This window comes from Manis pentadactyla, chromosome 13 (assembly GCF_030020395.1).
Source record: "Manis pentadactyla isolate mManPen7 chromosome 13, mManPen7.hap1, whole genome shotgun sequence".
Taxonomy (NCBI): domain Eukaryota; kingdom Metazoa; phylum Chordata; class Mammalia; order Pholidota; family Manidae; genus Manis; species Manis pentadactyla.
In genome coordinates this window covers 32,735,733-32,756,970 of record NC_080031.1, presented here as the reverse complement: position 1 = coordinate 32,756,970, position 21,238 = coordinate 32,735,733, and the positions used below count along the sequence as shown (strand labels likewise).

General features: G+C 39.7%; 1 protein-coding gene and 1 non-coding gene across 4 annotated transcripts; one reads left to right on the top strand and one right to left on the bottom strand.

Annotated features, from left to right (window-relative positions):
* Positions 1 to 1,268: 1,268 nt before the first annotated feature.
* LOC118921179 (U6 spliceosomal RNA) lies at positions 1,269 to 1,375 on the bottom strand. The gene has a single exon (XR_005028224.1). It is a non-coding gene; the product is annotated as a U6 spliceosomal RNA (small nuclear RNA).
* Positions 1,376 to 2,911: 1,536 nt separating this feature from the next.
* On the top strand, positions 2,912 to 19,063 carry MSANTD4 (Myb/SANT DNA binding domain containing 4 with coiled-coils). Of its 3 annotated transcripts, none has more exons than XM_036902736.2 (3): positions 2,912 to 3,071; positions 15,849 to 16,460; positions 16,819 to 19,063. In XM_036902736.2, exons 2-3 carry the CDS (start codon positions 15,999 to 16,001, stop codon positions 17,392 to 17,394), a joined length of 1,038 nt encoding a protein of 345 aa, XP_036758631.1. In that variant the 5' UTR covers positions 2,912 to 3,071; positions 15,849 to 15,998; the 3' UTR covers positions 17,395 to 19,063. The 3 variants fall into 3 exon arrangements, with proteins under 3 accessions (XP_036758631.1, XP_036758632.1, XP_057346875.1); XM_036902737.2 differs by having other exon boundaries at positions 2,912 to 3,124; XM_057490892.1 differs by lacking the exon at positions 2,912 to 3,071 and adding an exon at positions 6,995 to 7,332.
* Positions 19,064 to 21,238: the final 2,175 nt, after the last annotated feature.

The following is a 21,238-nucleotide window of genomic DNA, read 5'->3' as shown; positions in this document are numbered from 1 at the left end:
ATATTCTAGGCACTGCTAAGCAAAGGAATTAGAATGAACAAGAACCATCCACATGGGACATGTGATAAGAGCTGTCACAGGAAAGGAAAGACACTGACTGTTGATGCCGGGGTTCTTGTTCATGGAGTTGAAGAATAAACTTAGCAAACACTCAAGGTAGGAGGGCAAGGTAGAGGCTTTTATTTAGAGATAAAGTGAGAGGACAGAACTCCGGGCTCACGCCAGGAGGGGACAAGACAGCCAGTAGTTGGCCTGTTGTCTAGGGGTTGTATGCACAGTTGAGGATTTAGGAATGGGGGTAAAGGGCTAGGGGTGCAGACTTGTTGAGTGGTCCCAGAATGCTCTTTTTTGATGAGTAACAGAAGAAATTTCCCGCTCTGTTTCTTTCTCAGGTTAGCAGTTTTCCTCTGGGAGCATGTCAATTAATACCGGCAGCCCTACCCCCAAGGTGGGCTGGGGTGTTGCCTGTTTGCTAAAGTGTGTTAAGAATCTTGCTTCTTAACTTCTTGAGCTGTTTATAGTTGGGCGTGCTTACTAAATTAATCTTGTTCCTAGGTTGCAGATTACTTGATTAGGATTAGAGAAGGAAACACAGCACATAGCTACAGTTAAAAATAAGCTGGGCCTTTTAGCAGGCTAAGGTAATTTATTTATTTATTTATTTATTATTTTGATATCATTAATGTACAATTACTTGAACAACATTATGGTTACTAGACTTCTGCTATTATCAAGTCCCCCCACATACCATTACAGTCACTGTCCATCAGCGCAGTAAGATGCTATAGAATCATTACTTGTCTTCTCTGTATATACTGCCTTTCCCATGTGCTCCCCTGCTACATTATGTGTGCTAATCGTAATGCCCCTTTTTCCCCCTTATCGTTCCCTTCCCACCCATCCTTCCCAGACCCTCTCCCTTTGGTAACTGTTAGTCCATTCTTGGGTTCTGTGAGTCAGCTGCTGTTTTGTTCTTCAGTTTTTTCTTTGTTCTTATACCCCATAGATGAGTGAAATCATTTGATACTTGTCTTTCTCTGCCTGTCTTATTTCACTGAGCATAATACCCTCTAACTCTGTCCATGATGTTGCAAATGGTAGGATTTGTTTTCTTCTTATGGCTGAATAATATTCCATTGTGTATATGTACCACATCTTCTTTATCCATTCATCTACTGATGGACACTTAGGTTGCATCCATTTCTTGGCTATTGTAAATAGTGCTGCGATAAACATAGGGGTGCATATGTCTTTTTCAAACTGGGCTCAAAAATATGTAACGCTTCATGAATTTGCGTATCATCCTTGCCCAGGGGCCACGCTAATCTTCTCTATATCATTCCAATTTTAGTATATGTGCCGCTGAAGCGAGCACAGGCTAAGGTAAATTTTACAGTGTCATGATCTAATTGATACAATGAAGTCATGGGTTATGCTGAGACATTTCTCTTTATCTGCAGAACACTCAAACATTCCAGGGCCAAGTGGCTCCTGGCCTTTTGAGCTTTAACTGATCTCAATGAAGATGTTTATATTCCTAGTCTGGTATCTTTACCCTAGAGAATTAGTGTGACTCTGACTTTGAGTAATGCTTAACAACGAGTTTCAATAGGGATTTCTTTGCACATTGTTACATTGTTCTGACTGTAATCAGCTTGCTCTTCTTTTTCTCTGGAGGTCCTCAACCTACTCTGCCTAAACGCACAGTCCCTGTGTCACTGTGATGGAAGCATGCTGGAGTGGTGTTGCCAGATTTAGCAAATAAAAATACAGGATGCCAAATATTGCACGGGACATACTTCTACTAAAGATTTTACTCAAATTTCAAATTTAGCTGAGCATCCTGTCCTTTATCTGCCAAATCTACATTAGAGGGACATCTCGAAAGTGGAGTTAGGGTGAATGGAGAGAAAGGAAGTCTTCCTTCATAAAGTTAGGTTTTAAAACGAATCCTGAGCATAAAAGGGAAGAGGCAGGGAAAAAGTTTTCCAGGATTAACTAGGTTGCAAGATCACTGTCAAGATTGGGAAGTGAAAGAGCAAAGGAATTGGGGTAAGGAAAGGAAGAGGGAAGAGGCAGAATGCTGATAGAAGATGAAGCCTGAGGAAAAAGTAGGAGAAACTCTTGCGAAGAGTTTGTGATTTATTGAGATGAGTCTGACTCCACTGAGAACCTTAAGCAGCACGCCTTGGCTACGATTGGAGAACGGAACCCTGTCTGGCCGCTGGTTGAGAGGTCGCTACGGAGACTCTGATGTAACTCAGGAACTCAATAGAGGCCTGGACAAAGGCGACGGGCAGACAGACGGGTTCGTATGTAACACTAAACTTGAGAGGGCAGCGAAAGAGGCACCAGCAGGGTACACTGACCAAGGGAGCAGAGGGCAGCAAGCCAGGAGCTGCACATATTCTGAGAAACAATGAATAGTCAACAAGTCAAATGTGTTTTCGGGAGTCAAGTAAGATAAGGACTGACAAGTGACATTCGGATTTAGCCAGAACACTGGTGACCTTTGTCAGGGGCAGGCTCAGAAGAACGGTTAAAGCCAAGCTAGGTCGCAGAGGGGCGAGCACGCGCTGATACTGTGCTAGGAACCGCCTGGGGCAACGCAAGGGCCCCACTTTCTCTTCGCCCTTTTAATTGGTGAGGGTCAAGGGCCGAGCACAGTTTGGAGACGGAGCGGCCAGCGTCCCAATCAGGAGGAACGGCGAAGCCGGCTGATCTCTAGGGGCCAATCCTTTCTAGAACCCGCTTGACTGACACAGCCCCCCGCCAAAGACCGAGCGCAGAGCGGAAGGCCACGATCACAAGGGGGCGGAATTCCAGGGCACTAACCCGGAACCGGTTTGGGACTCGATTCCCATTGTGAGGCCAGACCTGGGGCGGGCCCTCAGCCAGAATGGCAATACTCTCCAGACCAATGGGCGGGCCACATCTAACGAGTGGCAGCCACGCCAGCCAATGCGTGGCGACAGGGAGGTGGTCCCAGTCATGGGCGGGGAATCAATGAAGCATCTTTTTTCCGACCCCCACTTAGCGGCGACCGGGCGGAGGTGCCGCCGGGGTCGCAGGTGAGTGGTTCGGTCCCGGAGGAGGTGGCCCCGAGGCGGCGGTGCCACGGCTGGTGGGTTCCCTCAGCGGGGAGGGTCCCGGCGGAGGCCGGCAGGTGTCTGTCCTCCCCCGCCGGCTGTTGCCCTGGCTCCGCGCCGTGGGGGACTGCGACGCTCGGGAGAAGCACCCGTCACGGCTGCCGCCTGACCCGGGCGGGAGGGGAGCGCCCAGGCCTCTGGCGGCTGCCGAAGTTTCCGGCACCCAGTTAGGACACTAATATTCTGAGAAAGGCTTCTCCTCCCCCGTCGTCCCGTCTCCCACCAGGGGCAGCCGCTGAGCTCTGGCCGTCGGGTCGCGTCCCCTTCTCCGGGGTGGCTTCTCGGGGTCGTCTTCCTCAGTTCTTCCCCCGAGCTGGTACAGGGCGGACCCGAAGAGAGCGGCGGGGAGGGAGCGAGGGGTATTTTGTTAATCTGTAAAAGGTGACCCTTAAGTAAACTTTACCTACTACAAGTTTATAGAGAAAAGCATCGTACTGCTGGGAAGTGAATTTCCTATAAGAACGTGAGGCTAGGGGTTGGGGGAACACTTAAAAGAAAATCGGGGTGCGGGTTGGGGAAGGTTTGTGGATTTCGTGATGCTTTTCTTCTTGAACAACCTAATGAATTTACCTAAAACAATTTTTGGACCCAGGATTTACTGCCTGATTATCCTCAGACCTCTTGATTCCGTCTTAGGCAGTATTTAGGAACTTAATTCTCAAGTATTACTCCTTGAGAAAAATTGCCCAGTTACAATATGCCACTGGAGGTACATCTTCACGAGGACTATGTACGTGAACTACTTATAATTAAACCTCTTTCCAACCAGTAAAGAATGACTGTGAGATGGGATTTCAGGAAAATGGCTGTTCTTTCTGTTGGGACATGGAAGATCTATGACTTTGGAGGTTGCAATGACAGAATTGTCTCTGTAAAGATAGGGAAGACAACCAATATAAAAAGGATTGTATCTGACCTTTAAAATGACATGTTTTGACATTTTATGAGGTGTTATATCCCTAGCACCAAGAATATCTATCACATAGTAGAAGCTCAGTAAATATTTGAGTGAATTGTTGGGTAATGGATGACAGAAAACCATGCTCTGTTACATGAGTGCCAAAACAGAAAAAAAAGCCATTCCTGGAACATAGCTTCTGTCTGTGCAAGCATAGCTTGCAACTTAAGGTGTCTTGATTTTGGTACTTTCTTACATTAATCAGAAGTTGTTAGAGGTTTTCACACGATTAAATCATAACCAACTGGAAAATTAATATAATCCCTAGGTCAATTTCAGTGAGGTTAAAGTGTGTTGAAGTACTTTTTGTCTATGAAATAGTCCATCAGGTTAACATAGGTCAAGGACAGGAATACTACTTTTTGTCAGAGGTATGGGGTTACAAATTGCTGGGCAAAAGTAGGAAATGCAAATAACAACAACTGCTACCAAAATCTTAAAAATATATTGACTCAGGCATAGTTTTAAAATGACTTGTTATTTCTACCATGTACGTATACTTACCACAATCCAGTTACTAAACTAATCTCAGATTCTGAGAGCAGCAAAATCTAATGGTTATCTGCCTAAATTAGGATTCTCTTGACAACTGCAATTGTTCATTATTGTATTACATACTTACATTTTTCTGTTAGACTTTGTATATTACAGTCATTTTGCCAGCATATAGAAGATTACCTGCCTGAATCTCAAAACTATTTGAACTGTGACAGATATATTTGTCTCGTGCAGTAAGTTTTTCAGCAAAGTATAAGGCCTTACTAAGCCAACTTTAAAGATTTGTTGGCATTTGGCCCCTGCCTAGTTGTCCAGCTCTAATCCCTGGTACTTCTCTCCTTTGTTATTGTCTCTTATCATCTATTTGTTTTATAAGGCCCAAATCAAATGCTAATTCCTTCTCACAACCTTCCTTCATCGTACCAAAGATTTCTCCTATTTCTGCACACCAGGGTATTTTGTTAGTATTTCTCTTGTTACGTTTTTAATATTTTCACATTGTTCACCCAGTAAAAAAATATTTGCTTACTGTGCCCAGACACTATACTAGGAAATGGATAATTGCTGATACTTGTTGAGGGCTTACTATATCTTAAGTATTGTAAGCTTCTTAACTGGATTATCTCATGTACTCCTCAAAGCATCATGAGTATTATTCTAGTCTCATTTATAGATGAGGAAATAAATTTAGAAGGTTAAGCAATTTGTTTAGGATCACAGAGCTAGTAAGTGGTAGAATTAACATACAAGTCTAGGTAGTCTACTTATAACTTTTAGTTTATAATCTCTTATGATTTTTTCATGTATAATTTTTATGCATGTACCTTTTACAGTTTTTACTAGATTATAAATTATTTGATAGCAAGAGTAATGTATATACTTTTGATCCCTTATTGCTCCTAATGTAAAGTGTAGTGAATGGAAACATTGTAGCAAGGCTATTAGACTTCGATGAAGGGGATCAAAGGCGTCCTGAACACATTTAAGCTGAGTGCTGAGGATAAGTAGATAATAATGTATTGAATATATGGTAGTAAATAAAATAGCCAAAACTGCAGAAATATGGGGAGGGGAGAGGATGGGCTAAAGGAACATATGATCGACCTAAGGCAGGTATCATGAAAGCTAGAACTGTGCTGACCAATACAGTAGCCAATAGCCACATATTGCTATTGAACTCTCAGAAGTGTGGCTAGTCCAAATTGAGTTGTAAAATGTAGTGTAAAATACCCACTGGATTTTGAAGATTTAGCAGGCGGCAAGAAGGATGAAAACTAGATACGAAGATATATAGGTAGGGCTTAGATAAGGTTTGTAACAGGGATAGAAGAAGAGTAGAGTACATTTACCTCTTACATGTATGGAAAGTCTTTTCAATACATATGTGTGGAATGCAGCAATGTGTCTTAATTACTCAATCTACTAATGGATGTATACTTCTAATTCAGTCCTAATTCTTTCTAATAAGGATATGGATGGATGTCGAAAGACATTCTACTTAAAAGAAAGTTTGGTTCTCAAAACAGAGCAGTCCATTTCTTAAAACTAAATTGGTTTGGCTTGTATTCATTCCTTTGAGGTGTTTCCAGCACACAGGAGTCTGAGTTGGTCCTTACAATTAGATCTTTTTTTTCCATCTGACATAACATTCTATAGGGCATATTTTTCCAAAAAGAGACCAGCTTTGTCTTTGTGTAAGTGTTGTGGCAGATGAGGCCTTTTCTTAATGATATCTGAAGGAAAATTTCTTAGAAGCTCCAGAATTTGCACTCCCCTTGCATCTGTGTACATTTGAGCAAAGAAACTTTTAACACTGATTTCTCTAGCAGGGTGCTTTGTGATCCTGGCTGCAAATCTAGAGTGGTTTTTTTTTTTCAACTTTATTAAGGAATAATTGACAAATATAATTGTATATATTTAAAGTGTACAACATGATTATTTGATATGCATAATATATTTTGGGATGATTACCAAGATCAAGATAATTAAGGCATCCATCAACTCACATAGTTATACGTGTGTGTGTGTGTGTGTGTGTGTGTGTGTGTGTGTGGTAAGAGTACTTAAGACCTACTTGAGAGCTTTTTAAACTCCCAATATCTGGCCCTATTCTAAAGATTGTCTTAATTGGTCAGAGGTGGAGAGTGGTTATAGGAAGTTTTAAAAAGTTCCCTGTGATTTCACTCTGCTTAGACCTGCACTAATATGTGGTGTTAAGTTCTTGAAATGGACTTGTACAAAATAAGATGTGCTCTAACTGTAAAAATACATGCTAGATTGAAAGACTTAAGGAAAAAACAAGAATGGAAGCTCTATTAATACTTTTTATATTGATTAGATGTTGAAATAATAATGTATTGAATATATGGTAGTAAATAAAATAGGTTAAAATTAATTCCACCTTGTTTTTGTTTTGCTTTACCATGGCTACTAGAGAATTTTAAAGTTACATAAATGGATTACACGTTTCTGTTGGATAGTGCTGCTGTGTGCTAGACTATTGCTACTCCAAGAGTAGTCCAAGCACCAGTGGCCTCAGCATCGTTTTGGGAGTTTGCAGAAATACAGATCTACCGGCCCTCCTCCAGGCCCACTGAGTCAGACTTTCATTTTAGCAAGAGCTCCAGGTGATTCCTATGTACAAAGTGGGGGACACTGCTCTAAGCAACATCTTCAGAATTTTTCAATTTTGTAATTTTTCTTCATCTCGTATTTTTTACTATACTGGTAAGTTTTTTTTACATTCATGATTCCCTCTTTGTCTCTTCATTTGTCTTTTAGATTCGTTCTAGACATCTCACTTTTCCGTAATTATCTTATAATTTTATATCTCAGCATTTTCAACAGTCACTGCTTTTTTAATGAATGTATCTGAATGGACTCCTACATATTCATGTAATATGTATAATATGTAATCTGTAATTCATAAATGTATATAATTAACACGATATTCTAGGAAAAAAACTCTGAATTATTAATATTAGTTACATTGGTAGGTTTTTTGTCGGCAGAGATTTGTGGATATTTGGTTTATTAAAAATGTATTTTTCTGTAATAAAAATCCTTCATAAGTACATTTTTAATGTTCTGTTAATCACCTTAAAGTAAAATAAAACAGATGTGCTCTGGGTTAACAGTCTTACAGCTGAACAGAAATGACTATAGAGTTGGTGACTGGTGGTGGGCAGAGTGAGTGAAGCTGTGTAGAGTGAGGCGCACAGACATGTACACATTCCCTTTCTGATTTTGTTGGCCTGCAGTAACTGGCATTTACACAGGAATAATTTGCTAACTCATTCATACTCTAATGTGACGTTTATCACATTATTCCATTAGTTGGCTGTAGTATAATTTATTCATCCAATCCCATATTGATGAATGTGTATTTTTACCATGATTTTAACTTAAAAAGAATGCTTTTAAAATGGTTTACAAAGCTTTTAAATGGTTGAAACATTCTGTATCTGTGGAAACAAAAAGTTATCCTTAATACATTATATTTAATTTGATACGGAATTTGATGTAACTGTAGCTTTCTGCTCTATTTTTAAGGACATCTAACTTGTTGATTCCATTTTGTTGCTGGTAATTGGTCTGTTTAGATTTTCTGTTTCTTTTTGGGTCAGTCTTGGAAGGTTGTATTTTTCTAGGAAGTTGTCCATTTCTCCTAGGTTTCCCAGCTTGTTAGCATATAGGTTTTCATAGTAGTCTCTAATAATTCTTTGTATTTCTGCGGGGTCCGTCATGATTTTTCCTTTCTCATTTCTGATACTGTTGATTTGTGTTGACTCTCTTTTCCTCTTAATAAGTCTGGCTAGAGGCTTATCTATTTTGTTTATTTTCTCGAAGAACCAGCTCTTGGTTTCATTGATTTTTGCTATTGTTTTATTCTTCTCAATTTTATTTATTTCTTCTCTGATCTTTATTATGTCCCTCCTTCTGCTGACCTTAGGCCTCATTTGTTCTTCTTTTTCCAATTTCAATAGTTGTGACATTAGACCGTTCATTTGGGATTGCTCTTCCTTTTTAAAATATGCTTGGATTGCTATATACTTTCCTCTTAAGACTGCTTTTGCTGTGTCCCACAGAAGTTGGGGCTTAGTGTTGTTGTTGTCATTTGTTTCCATATATTGCTGGATCTCCATTTTGATTTGGTCATTGATCCATTGATTATTTAGGAGCGTGTTGTTTAGCCTCCATGTGTTTGTGAGCCTTTTTGCTTTCTTTGAACAGTTTATTTCTAGTTTAATGCCTTTGTGGTCTGAAAAGTTGGTTGGTAGGGTTTCAATCTTTTGGAATTTACTGAGGCTCTTTTTGTGTCCTAGTATGTGGTCTATTCTGGAGAATGTTCCATGTGCACTTGAGAAGAATGTGTATCCTGTTGCTTTTGGATGTAGAGTTCTGTAGATGTCTATTAGGTCCATCTGTTCTAGTGTGTTGTTCAGTGCCTCTGTGTCCTTACTTATTTTCTGTCTGGTGGATCTGTCCTTTGGAGTGAGTGGTGTGTTGAAGTCTCCTAGAATGAATGCATTGCATTCTATTTCCTCCTTTAGTTCTATTAATATTTGTTTCAGGTATGTTGGTGCTCCTGTATTGGGTGCATATATATTTAGAATGGTTATATCCTCTTGATGGACTGAGCCCTTTATCATTATGTAATGTCCTTCTTTGTCTTTTGTTACTTTCTTTATTTTGAAGTCTGTTTTGTCTGATACCAGAATTGCAACACCTGCTTTCTTCTCTCTGTTGTTTGCTTGAAATATCTTTTTCCATCCCTTGACTTTAAGTCTGTGCACGTCTTTGGGTTTGAGGTGAGTCTCTTGTAAGCAGCATATGGATGGATCTTGCTTTTTTATCCATTCTATTACTCTGTGTCTTTTGATTGGTGCATTCAGTCCATTTACATTTAGGGTGATTATTGAAAGGTATGAATTTATTGCCATTGCAGCTTTAAGTTTGTGGTTACCAAAGGTTTAGGGTTAGCTTCTTTACTATCTTACTGTCTAACTTAACTCGCTTGTTGAGCTATTATAAACACAGTCTGATGATTCTTTATTTCTCTCCCTTCTTATTCCTCCTCCTCCCTTCTTCATATGTTGGGTGTTTTGTTGTGTGCTCTTTTTAGGAGTGCTCCCATCTAGAGCAGTCCCTGTAGGATGCCCTGTAGAGGTGGTTTGTGGGAGGCAAATTCCCTCACCTTTTGCTTGTCTGGGAATTGTTTAATCCCTCCTTCATATTTAAATGATATTCGTGCTGGATACAGTAGTCTTGGTTTGAGGCCCTTCTGTTTCATTGCATTAAGTATATCATGCCATTCTCTTCTGGCCTGTAGGGTTTCTGTTGAGAAGTCTGATGATAGCCTGATGGGTTTTCCTTTGTAGGTGACCTTTTTTTTCTCTCTGGCTGCCTGTAATACTTTGTCCTTGTCTTTGATCTTTGCCATTTTAATTATTATGTGTCTTGGTGTTGCCCTCCTTGGATCCCTTGTCATGGGAGTTCTGTGTACCTCTGTGGTCTGAGAGGCCATTTCTTCCCCTAGTTTGGGGAAATTTTCAGCAATTATTTCTTCAAAGACATTTTCTATCCCCTTTTCTCTCTCTACTTCTTCTGGAATACCTATGATTCTTAATATTGTTCCTTTTCGATTGGTCACTCAGCTCTCTTAAAATTCTTTCATTCCTGGAGATCCTTTTATCTCTCGCTGCATCAGCTTCTCTGCGTTCCTGTTCTCTGTTTTCTAGTCCATTAATGGTCTCTTGCATCTCGTCCATTCTGTTTTGAAGTCCTTCCAGAGCTTGTTTTATTTCTGAATTCTCCTTCCTTAGTTCTTGCATATTTCTCTGCAAGTCCATCAGCATGGTTATGACTTTTGTTTTGAATTCTTTTTCAGGAAGACTGGCTAAATCTATCTCCCCAGATTCCTTCTCAGGGGAAGATGTAGCAGATGCCGAAGCTGTCTGGGTTAGTCTTGTCTGGATCATATTTTTTTGCCTTTTCATGTTGACAGGTGCTATTGACTGTCAGCTGGGAGGGCCAAAATTTTCACTTGCTACTGGCCTTTCTTTACTGGGACAACTGCGACCCCTAGTGGCTTGTGTTGGGTAATTGCGTGTAGAGTGGGTCTTTGTGTCTTGCCTGGCCGGAAGGGAGAAATTTCCCTTTCTGTGGGCGGAATTTGTCTCAGGCTGCTTCTCTGCTTTCGCAGCGCCCGGTGGGGTAATGGATGGGGGGGCTGCTTGACTGTTTGCCTCCGTGAGGGGTCTCAGAGCTGTTGCCCAGGGGGTTAGTGCACCCGGTTTTCCCTGTAATTTCCAGCTGCTGTACTGTGACCTGGGTTGTTTCCGTCAAGCTGTTAAGTCCCTGTCCCTTTAAGACTTTCAAAAAGCCCCTGCTTTTCTTTGTCACAGGGGCATCAGCTTCAGCACCCGCTCAGAGGTCTTACTCCCTGTTCCCCCAGTATCCAGGGCCCCCTGGGCACGTACTGTGTGTGCGCTCTGGCCCGGATGGCTCGGGCTGGGTGTTCGGCAGTCCTGGGCTCCGTCTCCCTCCCGCTCTGCCTGCTCTTCTCCCGCCGGGAGCTGGGGGGAGGGGCCCTCGGGTCCCGCCGGGCCGGGGCTTGTATCTTACCCCTTTCACCAGTCGCTGGGTTCTCGCTGGTGTAGCTGCAGTCTGGCCACTGTCCTGCGTCTTCTGGTCTCTCTTTTAGGGCTAGTTGTGTTTGTTGTATTTTCAAAAGTATATGTGTTTTTGGGAGGAGATTCCCACTGTCCTACTCACGCCGCCATGTTGGCTCCGCCTCCGACCTTGTTGATTCCATTTTGAAAATATTTCTTTGATAACCTGCTCATTATTGGTTCATAAGTAGATGCCTAAGTAGCCACATAGCCTGTTTACTTGAAATTTTCTTTCCAGAATTTTGTATAACTTGTTAACTTATTGGCAAAGTTATAGGGTAGGTGGTTTAGATAAAATCTAAGGCCTTCACTTAATCTCATAAACTAATTCTTGCCTGTATTGACTTGGCTGCCTTTTTTCTTTTATATCTATGCTTTGCTCATAGAAGCTTCAGTTTTGCTAGTTTACCTTCCTTATTTTCTGTTTCACTTTCTACTGTCTTTCCTATTGCTCAAACACCTTATTTTAAGTTATATTTTTATTTTTTACCTCCTCCTATTTGTTAGGCACAGTATTATAGATTAAAGATACTGCCTTTGGAGCAGGTGGCCTACCATCCCCCGATCCTCATACTGGAAGAGCAAGTGGTAGAGTAAGAAAAATGCCATTTTGACTTCAGTAATACCTCGAAGTAAGCTGCAGCATAGATACTAAGAAGACGCATATTTGGGCTGGTATGAATCAGTTTGCTTCAGTTCTTTTTTATATGGCTTATAAACATAGTACTGCATGAGTTTTCTTCAGTCACCTCTATAGGAAAGCTGAATGCTTGCCCAGCCCATTAGATGACTTGAATTGTGTAAGGATTAGGCCAGAGTCTGTTTAAATGTGATCCTCTAAAATTACAAGTCTTCTAGACAGTTCACTAGACAGACTTAGAGTCAAATTAAACATCATATTGCCCTAATATTTAATAGGTAGTATTTTAAATATGCAAGAATAATGTAGCTGTAAGCATGCTAGTAAAACAGCTCCTTGACCACTCTAGTTTGTAACATTTGGCCATTTCTGTGGTGTAAAAGCTTCCATCTTGGCCAGTTTCTAGCTCCCAACATGATGACATTGCTGAATGTAGGGCTGGGAAGAGATGTGCACAACTGACTTTGCCAGCTCGTACTAGGAGGCGCCAGCATAACACTAATAAAGCATGTATTGTTATGAAGCATAATAATAAAGACCCACAGACCTACCACTTCACCAAGGAACTATAACAATACCAAATATTACTGCAACCTTTCTGTTTCTTTTGTCAAAATTTAATGATTTTGCCTTTGATGCACTCACTTGCCTAATGTGTGCCAGGAACTATTCTCCATATTTTAGTAAATCTTTCACTCCTTACAGTATTTCTATGAAATGATACTATTTTACAAATGAAATTGCACATATGGTGGTTAAGTAACTAAGGCCACACAGCCAGGAAGTGGCGGAGCCAGGACTCTCACCTGGATGGTCTGATAGCAGAGGTTGTGCCCGTAACCACTGACCTACACTGCCTCTTGTGATGTTTTAATTTATGAGTATCTTTGCTATATTCTAGTGACATGGAACTTATATTTAACTTTTAAGTGCAGTATTTGCCTAGGACAAGGTCAAAAGTGCTGCCATTGATAATACATTCCAACTTAGTGGATTTCCACTTTATTATTTTGTAAGTCTACTTTAGAAGTAGTTTGTTTGCAAATTTTTGTTTTTACATCCTTTGCCCTTATTGTGGGTGTGTGAAATTGACAATGATTTCTTGAGAGTTCGTTTTCTGCTATCGTGAATTTTTAGTTCCCTCTGACCTCCATTTGAGCAGCAAGCGGCAGTTCAGGCAATGTTTATTCCACATGAATGATTAGAAACAAAAATGTAGTGATGGGCATATTTTTGGTAATGTTATTATGTACATACACAGTCAGTTGAACAATGATTACTGGGGATTTGGAAAGGAAAAAATGCATAAACATGTTAGTGAAATCATAATTAAACAATTTTATTAGAATTTAGAAAAGGAATTTCATCCACTTTTAAATCCTAAAAAGAAGAGGCTCAGTGATAGAAAAGATTTGTGCATTTTCTGATTAAGTTTAGTCTTAGTCAATTGCTATATTTTTACTCCAGTAGATGATTCCATTTGTATTGTCAGTTACCAGAGAAATATTTTTTGCCCTAATAAAAATCTTTAGTTGGCAGGTATTAAGGTATTTAAAAGAAGAAACCAAGGTAGAGTGAAATATCCCTAGTTAAAACTGAACAGTTTTTCTGCCCATCTGTAGAATTTTATCAAAACCTTCCACTGAGATAAGAATCTGCTTTTTGAATATTTTCTAAAAGACATCTCTAAACTTAGCAACATATTTCTAAGATGAAGCTGTCACAAGCTACTAATAAAGTGGAAGGAGATATGGCCTGGCATAGAGAACCTGATTTAAGTTCTGTCATTTAGTTATGTAGTGTACAAATTACTTAATTTCTCTGAATCTTGTTTTACAAAAATAAATGCTAGTATCTTGCATTCAGTGCTGTGGTGGAGATTAAATGACAGGACATGGAACTTAATGGGTATTTGGTATTTTTCTTCATATAGGCCTGAAATACTGTGATCATACAATGATAAGAGCTGGAAGGGACCTTAACAATCTCATTGTGTACATACAGCCTTTCATTTTGGAGAGGAAAAAGTTGTCATAAGCAGTGTCACTGAATGAATTTGAAGTTAGAAAACATGGTTTGTGTATCTAACCCTTACTCTTTCTGAGCCTTGTTCCCCTTTATGTACTTGCCTTTTCCAAAGAAAATTCTCCCTCAACACCTTTTTCAACTTTCCAGTGTTCATTCTTATAATGCAAGAGCTAGATTATAGAAAACTACATTTCCCAGCTCCCCTGTGATGAGGATTTGGGCTGTCCTTCAGATTCTGCCAATCAGATGCACTGTATAACACTTGAAATCAAGGTGTGTGAAGTATTTTTTTTACTAGTGTGGGTCTAGCACAGTGGTTCTTAAATGCCAGCATACATAAGAGTCATTTGGAGGTCTTATTGAAACAAGTTGCTAGGTCCCACTCCCAGAGTTCCTGATGCGGTTGGTCTGAGATGGGGCCTGAAAAGTTTACCTTTCTACCAAGTTGCAGGTATACCCTCTGATGCTATGACAGCATGAGAGTCTTCTGGAAATTGAATACTCTTGTTTTGCATCCATCTAAAAGAAATGTTTACAAGAGGATCTTTCCCACTCAGAATGTATTTTTAAATTTGTCACAAGAAAATTCCTTCATTTATTTCCTGTAGACTCCAAGTGCAATTACTTCCCTGTATCATGATCTTCAACTGTAATTAAAATGGCCCAGAACACTGTGTGAAGGACTGAAATTCTTTAAAGAAAGGCGAATAATCAAAAGCATTAACTAGAAGCAAATATACCATCAAACCTTGTTTGGTTTTGTGTTAGGAGCTTTTGTTCACATCCTTTGGTTTGCAGGAGTAGGGGGATTTGGTGCGCATAGAGGGACAGAATTACAGTGGCAGACCATGAAATGTGCATCAGTCTCCACAAGACTTAGGAATTCCAAATTTTTTTTCTAGTTTAATTAATCTTTATAATTAGGTGGGGTATCTGGGAAAAATCCTTGCCACTTTTATTTTATTTTATTCTATCATATCCTTATAATATTTTTGTTGTTTCAGGAAAATTTATTCCAAACTTAGAATTGGTATGTAGCTTTAACCTAAAAATGAGTTTTAATTTGAGAAGTAGTAAAATGTAAGTAGCTGTCACTTCTTTGATCAGATTACATTGCCTCAAATCTATTTCTGAATCTTCCTGGTTTTGTAGCCCAGCCTTCCAGTGTTCCTCTAAAATTATTCCACAGTCTATAATTTTTTTTCTTTTTGATATCTCAAACTAGTGGCCATTCGGCAAATTGACTCATTCATTCATTCATTCATTGAAGGAGTATTTATGGTGTGCCTGCCATGTCCCAGAAACTCTGCTGGGCTCTGGGGAAATGATTGTGAGCAGAGATACTGCTGCACTCGTAGTAAAAAGGGAAAGAGAGAGACTTGTAGCTGGATATTAGCACGGATTTAGACAAGGAAAAGGAAGAAAGGTTTGTAGCTAAACCTTCCATTAGAGTAATTTGGCTTATCAGGAAAGGCTTCACCAAGGAACCCATGTCTAATCCAGGGGGAGTTAAGTAGGCCAAGAAAGGAGAGCAATCCATTCGGTAGGCAGAAGGAATTGTGTTCAAAGGCCCTGAACAGGGGAAGAGCTTGACAAGAATGGGTGGTTGAAGTGAAGGCCAGTGTAGTTAGAGAAGATGAAATGGGGACAGTAGAACGGAGAAGATGAGGTAGCGTGTGGGTCAAGAGTGAATACAAGCAATTAGCAACAGTACAGAAGCCCACGTGAGTAAGGACAGTAGTTTGGACTGTGGTGGTGCTGGCAGAGACAGAAATATAGTCAGTTTTGAGCCATAGTTAGAGGTTTTTTTTTTTTTTTTAAAGTTATGTATATGGCTTATTGGGTTGAACTACATTATTGCAGAAGTTGCAGGTTGATCGACCTTTTACTCTTCTCTTTAGGAATTTCCAAGCCTGCTGTGCTACTAGCTGAAACCTGATTTAAGCAAAGTGCCAACACGGGATTGTCTTTCATTTTTGTACGTGGTAGCATTCCTCAAATTCTTTTCACATCTTCTCTTACTGTAAAAAAACTACACCGAAGTTAGAAAAATGAAGCAGTTGAAAAGGAAAAGGAAAAGCAATTTTAGTGTTCAAGAAACCCAGACCCTTTTGAAAGAAATTACGAAAAGGAAGGAAGTCATTTTTTCCAAACAGCTCAATACGACGATCAACGTGATGAAGCGCCTGGCGTGGGAGGAGATAGCGCAGTGCGTGAACGCCGTGGGGGAGGGCGAGCAGCGGACGGGCGCCGAGGTGAAGCGCAGGTACCTGGACTGGCGGGCGCTCATGCGGAGGAAGAGGGTGAAGGCCGACGTCAGGCTCACCGGCCCGGGCTTCCCGCTGCCCTGCTCCGACCCGGATGACTCCCTCACGGAGGAGATGGACGAGAAGGTCGGCTTTCGAAGCGATACAAATTTTGATTGGCAGAATGTGTCGGATTTTAGGGATGCAGGTGGACCCTTAACGGAGGTCAAAGTGGAACAGGAAGAGAGAGATGCTCAGAGTCCTGAGGTGAGCTTTGGCCTGGGGACCCCTTGCTCGCTTCCTTCCTCCGGTTCTGGCGTGAGTGTTTGTGAGTCCAGGAACAATGAAGAATTTCCCAGATTTTCAAGCTAACTTAATGTATAACAAAGTTACTCCTTTTCTTTTTCTTTACATCATTAATCTTCGTTCTCACCTAAATATACTCACAGTTATATACGTTAGTGACATCAGGTGCTTTGTTGTAAATGTTTCTCAAAATTCAAAGTAAATGGTTTTGTGTGCTAAGGCAGTACAGAAAGCTTTTAAGAAATACTTAGACAAAATACCAACCATAAAGGAGAAATACATACTGAATACTGAAAATTGCTTTTCCCTTGTCTTTTAGTTTGAGATCGAGGAGGAGGAAGAAATGTTGTCATCGGTCATACCAGATTCCAGGAGGGAAAATGAACTTCCGGATTTCCCCCACATTGATGAGTTTTTTACTCTGAACTCAACCCCATCCAGATCTGCGTATGATGAGTCCCATTTGCTTGTAAACATAGAGAAACAGAAACTAGAGTTGGAAAAACGGCGACTGGATATTGAAGCAGAAAGACTGCAGGTAGAAAAGGAGCGTCTACAGATTGAGAAGGAGAGGCTGCGGCATTTAGACATGGAGCACGAGCGACTCCAGCTGGAGAAGGAGCGGCTGCAGATTGAAAGAGAGAAGTTGAGGCTGCAGATAGTCAGCTCAGAGAAACCATCTTTGGAAAATGAACTTGGTCAAGGAGAGAAGTCCATGCTTCAGCCACAGGACATAGAAACAGAGAAGCTGAAACTTGAGAGAGAACGCTTGCAGCTGGAAAAAGACAGGCTGCAGTTTTTGAAATTTGAATCAGAGAAGCTGCAGATTGAAAAGGAACGCTTACAAGTAGAGAAAGAGAGGCTTCGAATTCAGAAGGAAGGACACTTGCAGTGATTTATCTAGGTCTCCACTTAGCAAATGTTTGTAAACCGTAGATTTTTCCCATATATCAGGTAATATAAAAACGGTTGCAGGATTAGCTATGTTTTTTTTTCCTGTTTAATGCCAGTGTTTTCAATAAGAAAAAGATAGATATATGTGGGTAATTGTATGCATAAGTAGTATATTATATAAAAATTATGTGCCCTAGCATAAACAGTATAGCCAAAACTATTGTGCTGTACTTTTTAAATTAGTAAAATTACATAGTCTTGTATAATCTGTGCACTCAGAGTTCACAGTTATGTCTATGTACAGTTCTAGCTCAGTGGTTCTTGACTAGGGGTGATTTTGACCCTCAGAAGATATTTGACAGTGTCCAAAGGCATTTTTGGTTGTCAGAACTGGGAAGTGGGGAGGGTTGCCATCAGTATATAGTGGGTAGAGGCCAGGGATGCCTCCATAGTGCAGTGCACAGGATACACCCCTACAAAAAAGAAGTATGTAACCCGAAGTGTAAGTATTACTGAGGTTGATAAACCCTATCCTAACCTTCCTGGGCACCTCTATAACTGTTTTATAGTTTCAGAATATTAAACCTCTGATGTTTATGTGGGTAGTTACTTATATGGCCAAACCTTAACTGAAACATTACTGTGTAGTTCATTAATATAGGAATTAATGAAGATTATAGGTATTTTATTCCCATGTTTCCATCTATAAATAACCTGAGATTCAGAAAACAGTATAGGAAACATCCAGATTGTCTAAAATGGGTCACTTTGAAAAGAAGTTCATTCATGTAGCTGTTGGTGCTTTAGAAGCAACACACTTTTTAACCTTTAGTTCCCTTCTTTGAATCCATTATCTTAGTTTAGATACAAAAATTTTCATTTCAACCATGTACTGAAATCTTAGTGTAAGTGAATAGTTGAAGCTTGTAAAAATGGTAGCAATATAAAAATTGTACCAATAGTTCATGAACTTGAACTCAAAGAGTGGTTATATGATTTTTACAATAAATAGTAGCAGCTACTTGGGAGTGGGAGTTGGGGTAGGGGGAGAATGTCCTCTGTATCAGATAATAAGGATGGTGATGAAATGATAGTAGCTGTGTGTGAATGAATTAGGGACACTTACTGCACACTATCTGATCTAGTCTGTAGAACAGTTTTTGGGAGTAGAAAATCTATTATTATTCCTGAATCTGAGGCTCAGAGAAGTCACAGAGTGAGTAAATGGCTGGTCTCATATACTGTGATGTATTTCATCTTTGCCCCTCCCTGAAGGAACAGTTTGTATCTTTAAACCCCTTGGTATTTATTCTGAGACCAAGGGCTTGCTAACCTTGCCTTCATCCCCTGAAGGTGCTTTTCCAGAATTCAGGTGATTCTAATGCACACTAACATTGAGAATCACTGCACGAGATCACTTTGTGTTTTCTGATTTACAGGGCTGATAATGTAGCTTTAATACATCTCTTCTGGTGACAGATACTACCTTGATTCTGCATTTGTTCCTTGTTAATTTAAGAATGTCTTGAAACCATATGTGATATTTGGGTATGGGTATACATGGAAAAAATATACTTCTGTTTAGTTTCTTTGACTTTAAAATAGTGTTATTTTTCTATAACTGAAATAAATGCTTCTACCATAGAAATAAAATTTGCCTATGCTAACTATCTGAAAGTCTGTTATTTCAAGTGTGTTCAGTGTTTTGAGAGTTGAGGTTATCAAGCCTGGAAGAAAGCCTTATCATGGTGAGTGTGGGCAGGGGGCCTAACATTTGTGTTAGGTGTTGTGTGATGTGCTTTTCATATACTATTTTCTTTGCTCCTCAGAACAACCATTAAGCTAAGTCATGTTTTCCCTTCTTTTGTAAGAAAAGAAATGGTACCTCATCTATGTAATTTAAGTAAATACCTGAAAAATGATATATGCCAATACTCACCCAAGATTTTGGCATAAGAGCTCTACAGAGAAGGAATAGTGAAAGGTTGTAGGTGTAGTTGTTAAATATTGTAGCTTTGCCTCTTAGTATTTGTGAAAGTCATTTAATTTGCCCTGTGATTTGATTTCCTCATTTGTCAGTTGGGCATAATGATACCTGCTCTGCCTATGGTTCATAGTTTTTGGTGGCTTTTTTTAGTAAAATGTTACATAAATTGTAAGATGCTACTTAAATGCAAGGTGATACTACTTAGATTTAAGATCTTAGTAGATTTTAATTTCCTAGAAGTAAATATAAAGATAGTCTGTAATATTATTAGATGGAACAATATTAAGTTATTGGAAGTAAAAACTAAAATAAAAAAAATACTTAGTATCTTCTAGGGCTTTGGTTAAAGAGCCTTTGGTTTCTTAACCCTGCCCCATCTGTAGGTGGTTTGGGTTGGTTCATTCCAGTACAAAGCTTCTTTGCTGCATTTCGGAAGTGGTGGGAATGCTTGGAGTAAGTAATAATGGTTAGCTATTGCTGTGTAACAAACCACTCCAAAACTTGGTGGCTCATGTTGCTCATGATTTTAGAGGAAATTAGGCTGATCAGTTGGGTGGTTCTGATCTTGGCTGGGTTCTCAAGGTCATATGCAGAAAGAATAGGGTCCACCTCTTGATAGGAGGAGCTATGAACTTCTGCAAAAGATGGGGATAAAGGCGGGGTGAGGAATTGTGGGCATTTTTAGAATCAGTCTACTACACCTCCATTCTGGTTTGCCTGGGATACTCCTGATTACACCAGTGGTTTCTTGATAGCCTATTTGGTTTAGCAAGTCTGGGTAAAAATGCCCTGATCGGGACATTTGATGGTCAATCCTGGTCGTAAGGAACACCTTCCCATCCCTTTTGTAAGTGTAAGTCCAGGGAGAGGAAACCCCAGGGCAAAATACCTCTAAAAACCTAAATCAGTCAAAGGGAGAAATAAAGTTTAAAACCCGTTTATTACTTACAAACTGCAGTCCAGCACCGTCTCCTTAACCTCTCAGGTCTAGACACACCCTTGGTTGCCCAGGTAATTACCCATTGACATAGAGACAAACTTCTCTCCACCCCTGGGGATATGCAAATGAACCAAAGCCAGGCGAGATATTCTGAAAATGTTACAGTTTTACCCACAGGAAGGCTGCTGACTTAGAAGGAATAATTGGCCATAAATTTTCAGAAAAAGTACAAAATGTTCTCTCAGGCTTTTTCTTATAAATTAAACAGTAGTCTTTTGTAATTAAAGAGAATTCCTGTGTCAGTTCTTTCATTTTCTACTTAATTTATTCATTTTATATTACTTTGCTTCTCTCTCTCTCTTTTTTCTACCTTTTCATGCTTTGTCACTTCTGAATATCGAAGCAGATCATAGTGTTTCTGGAATATTTAATTTTAAATTAATAACTACCTTTTCCAACTTCCCTGTCTTTAACTTCGTTTTGAACTCAAATTATTTTCATGGATTGCTCTACATTTGCTTTAACATTAACATTATATTCCTCAAAAGTAAATTTAATATTTAAATTATGTAACTTTTAATTTGTCAAAGCTTTCTAGTCATTAATGTCACACCTGAAGTTTTAACTTGAAAGCTCCCAGAATATTAACCATGTTCCTTTTTCGATCTCTAACTTCTTTTTGACATGTACTGATTGTTTATATACATACATACCAGGTGGTGTTTTTGTTCAGTGCCTTAATTAAAATCCAGATGAGGATTCTCATATGCATCACTTTGAAAATTTCCTCCAATGCATATCAAAAGGGATTTAGCTTCCAGTAGCTGGAAGACTACTGAAGAACATATTCTTGGGGTAAGAAAAACTGGTTGCTTAAATCTCAGGAGATTAATTTTCCACTATAGAGAGAAGCATTGA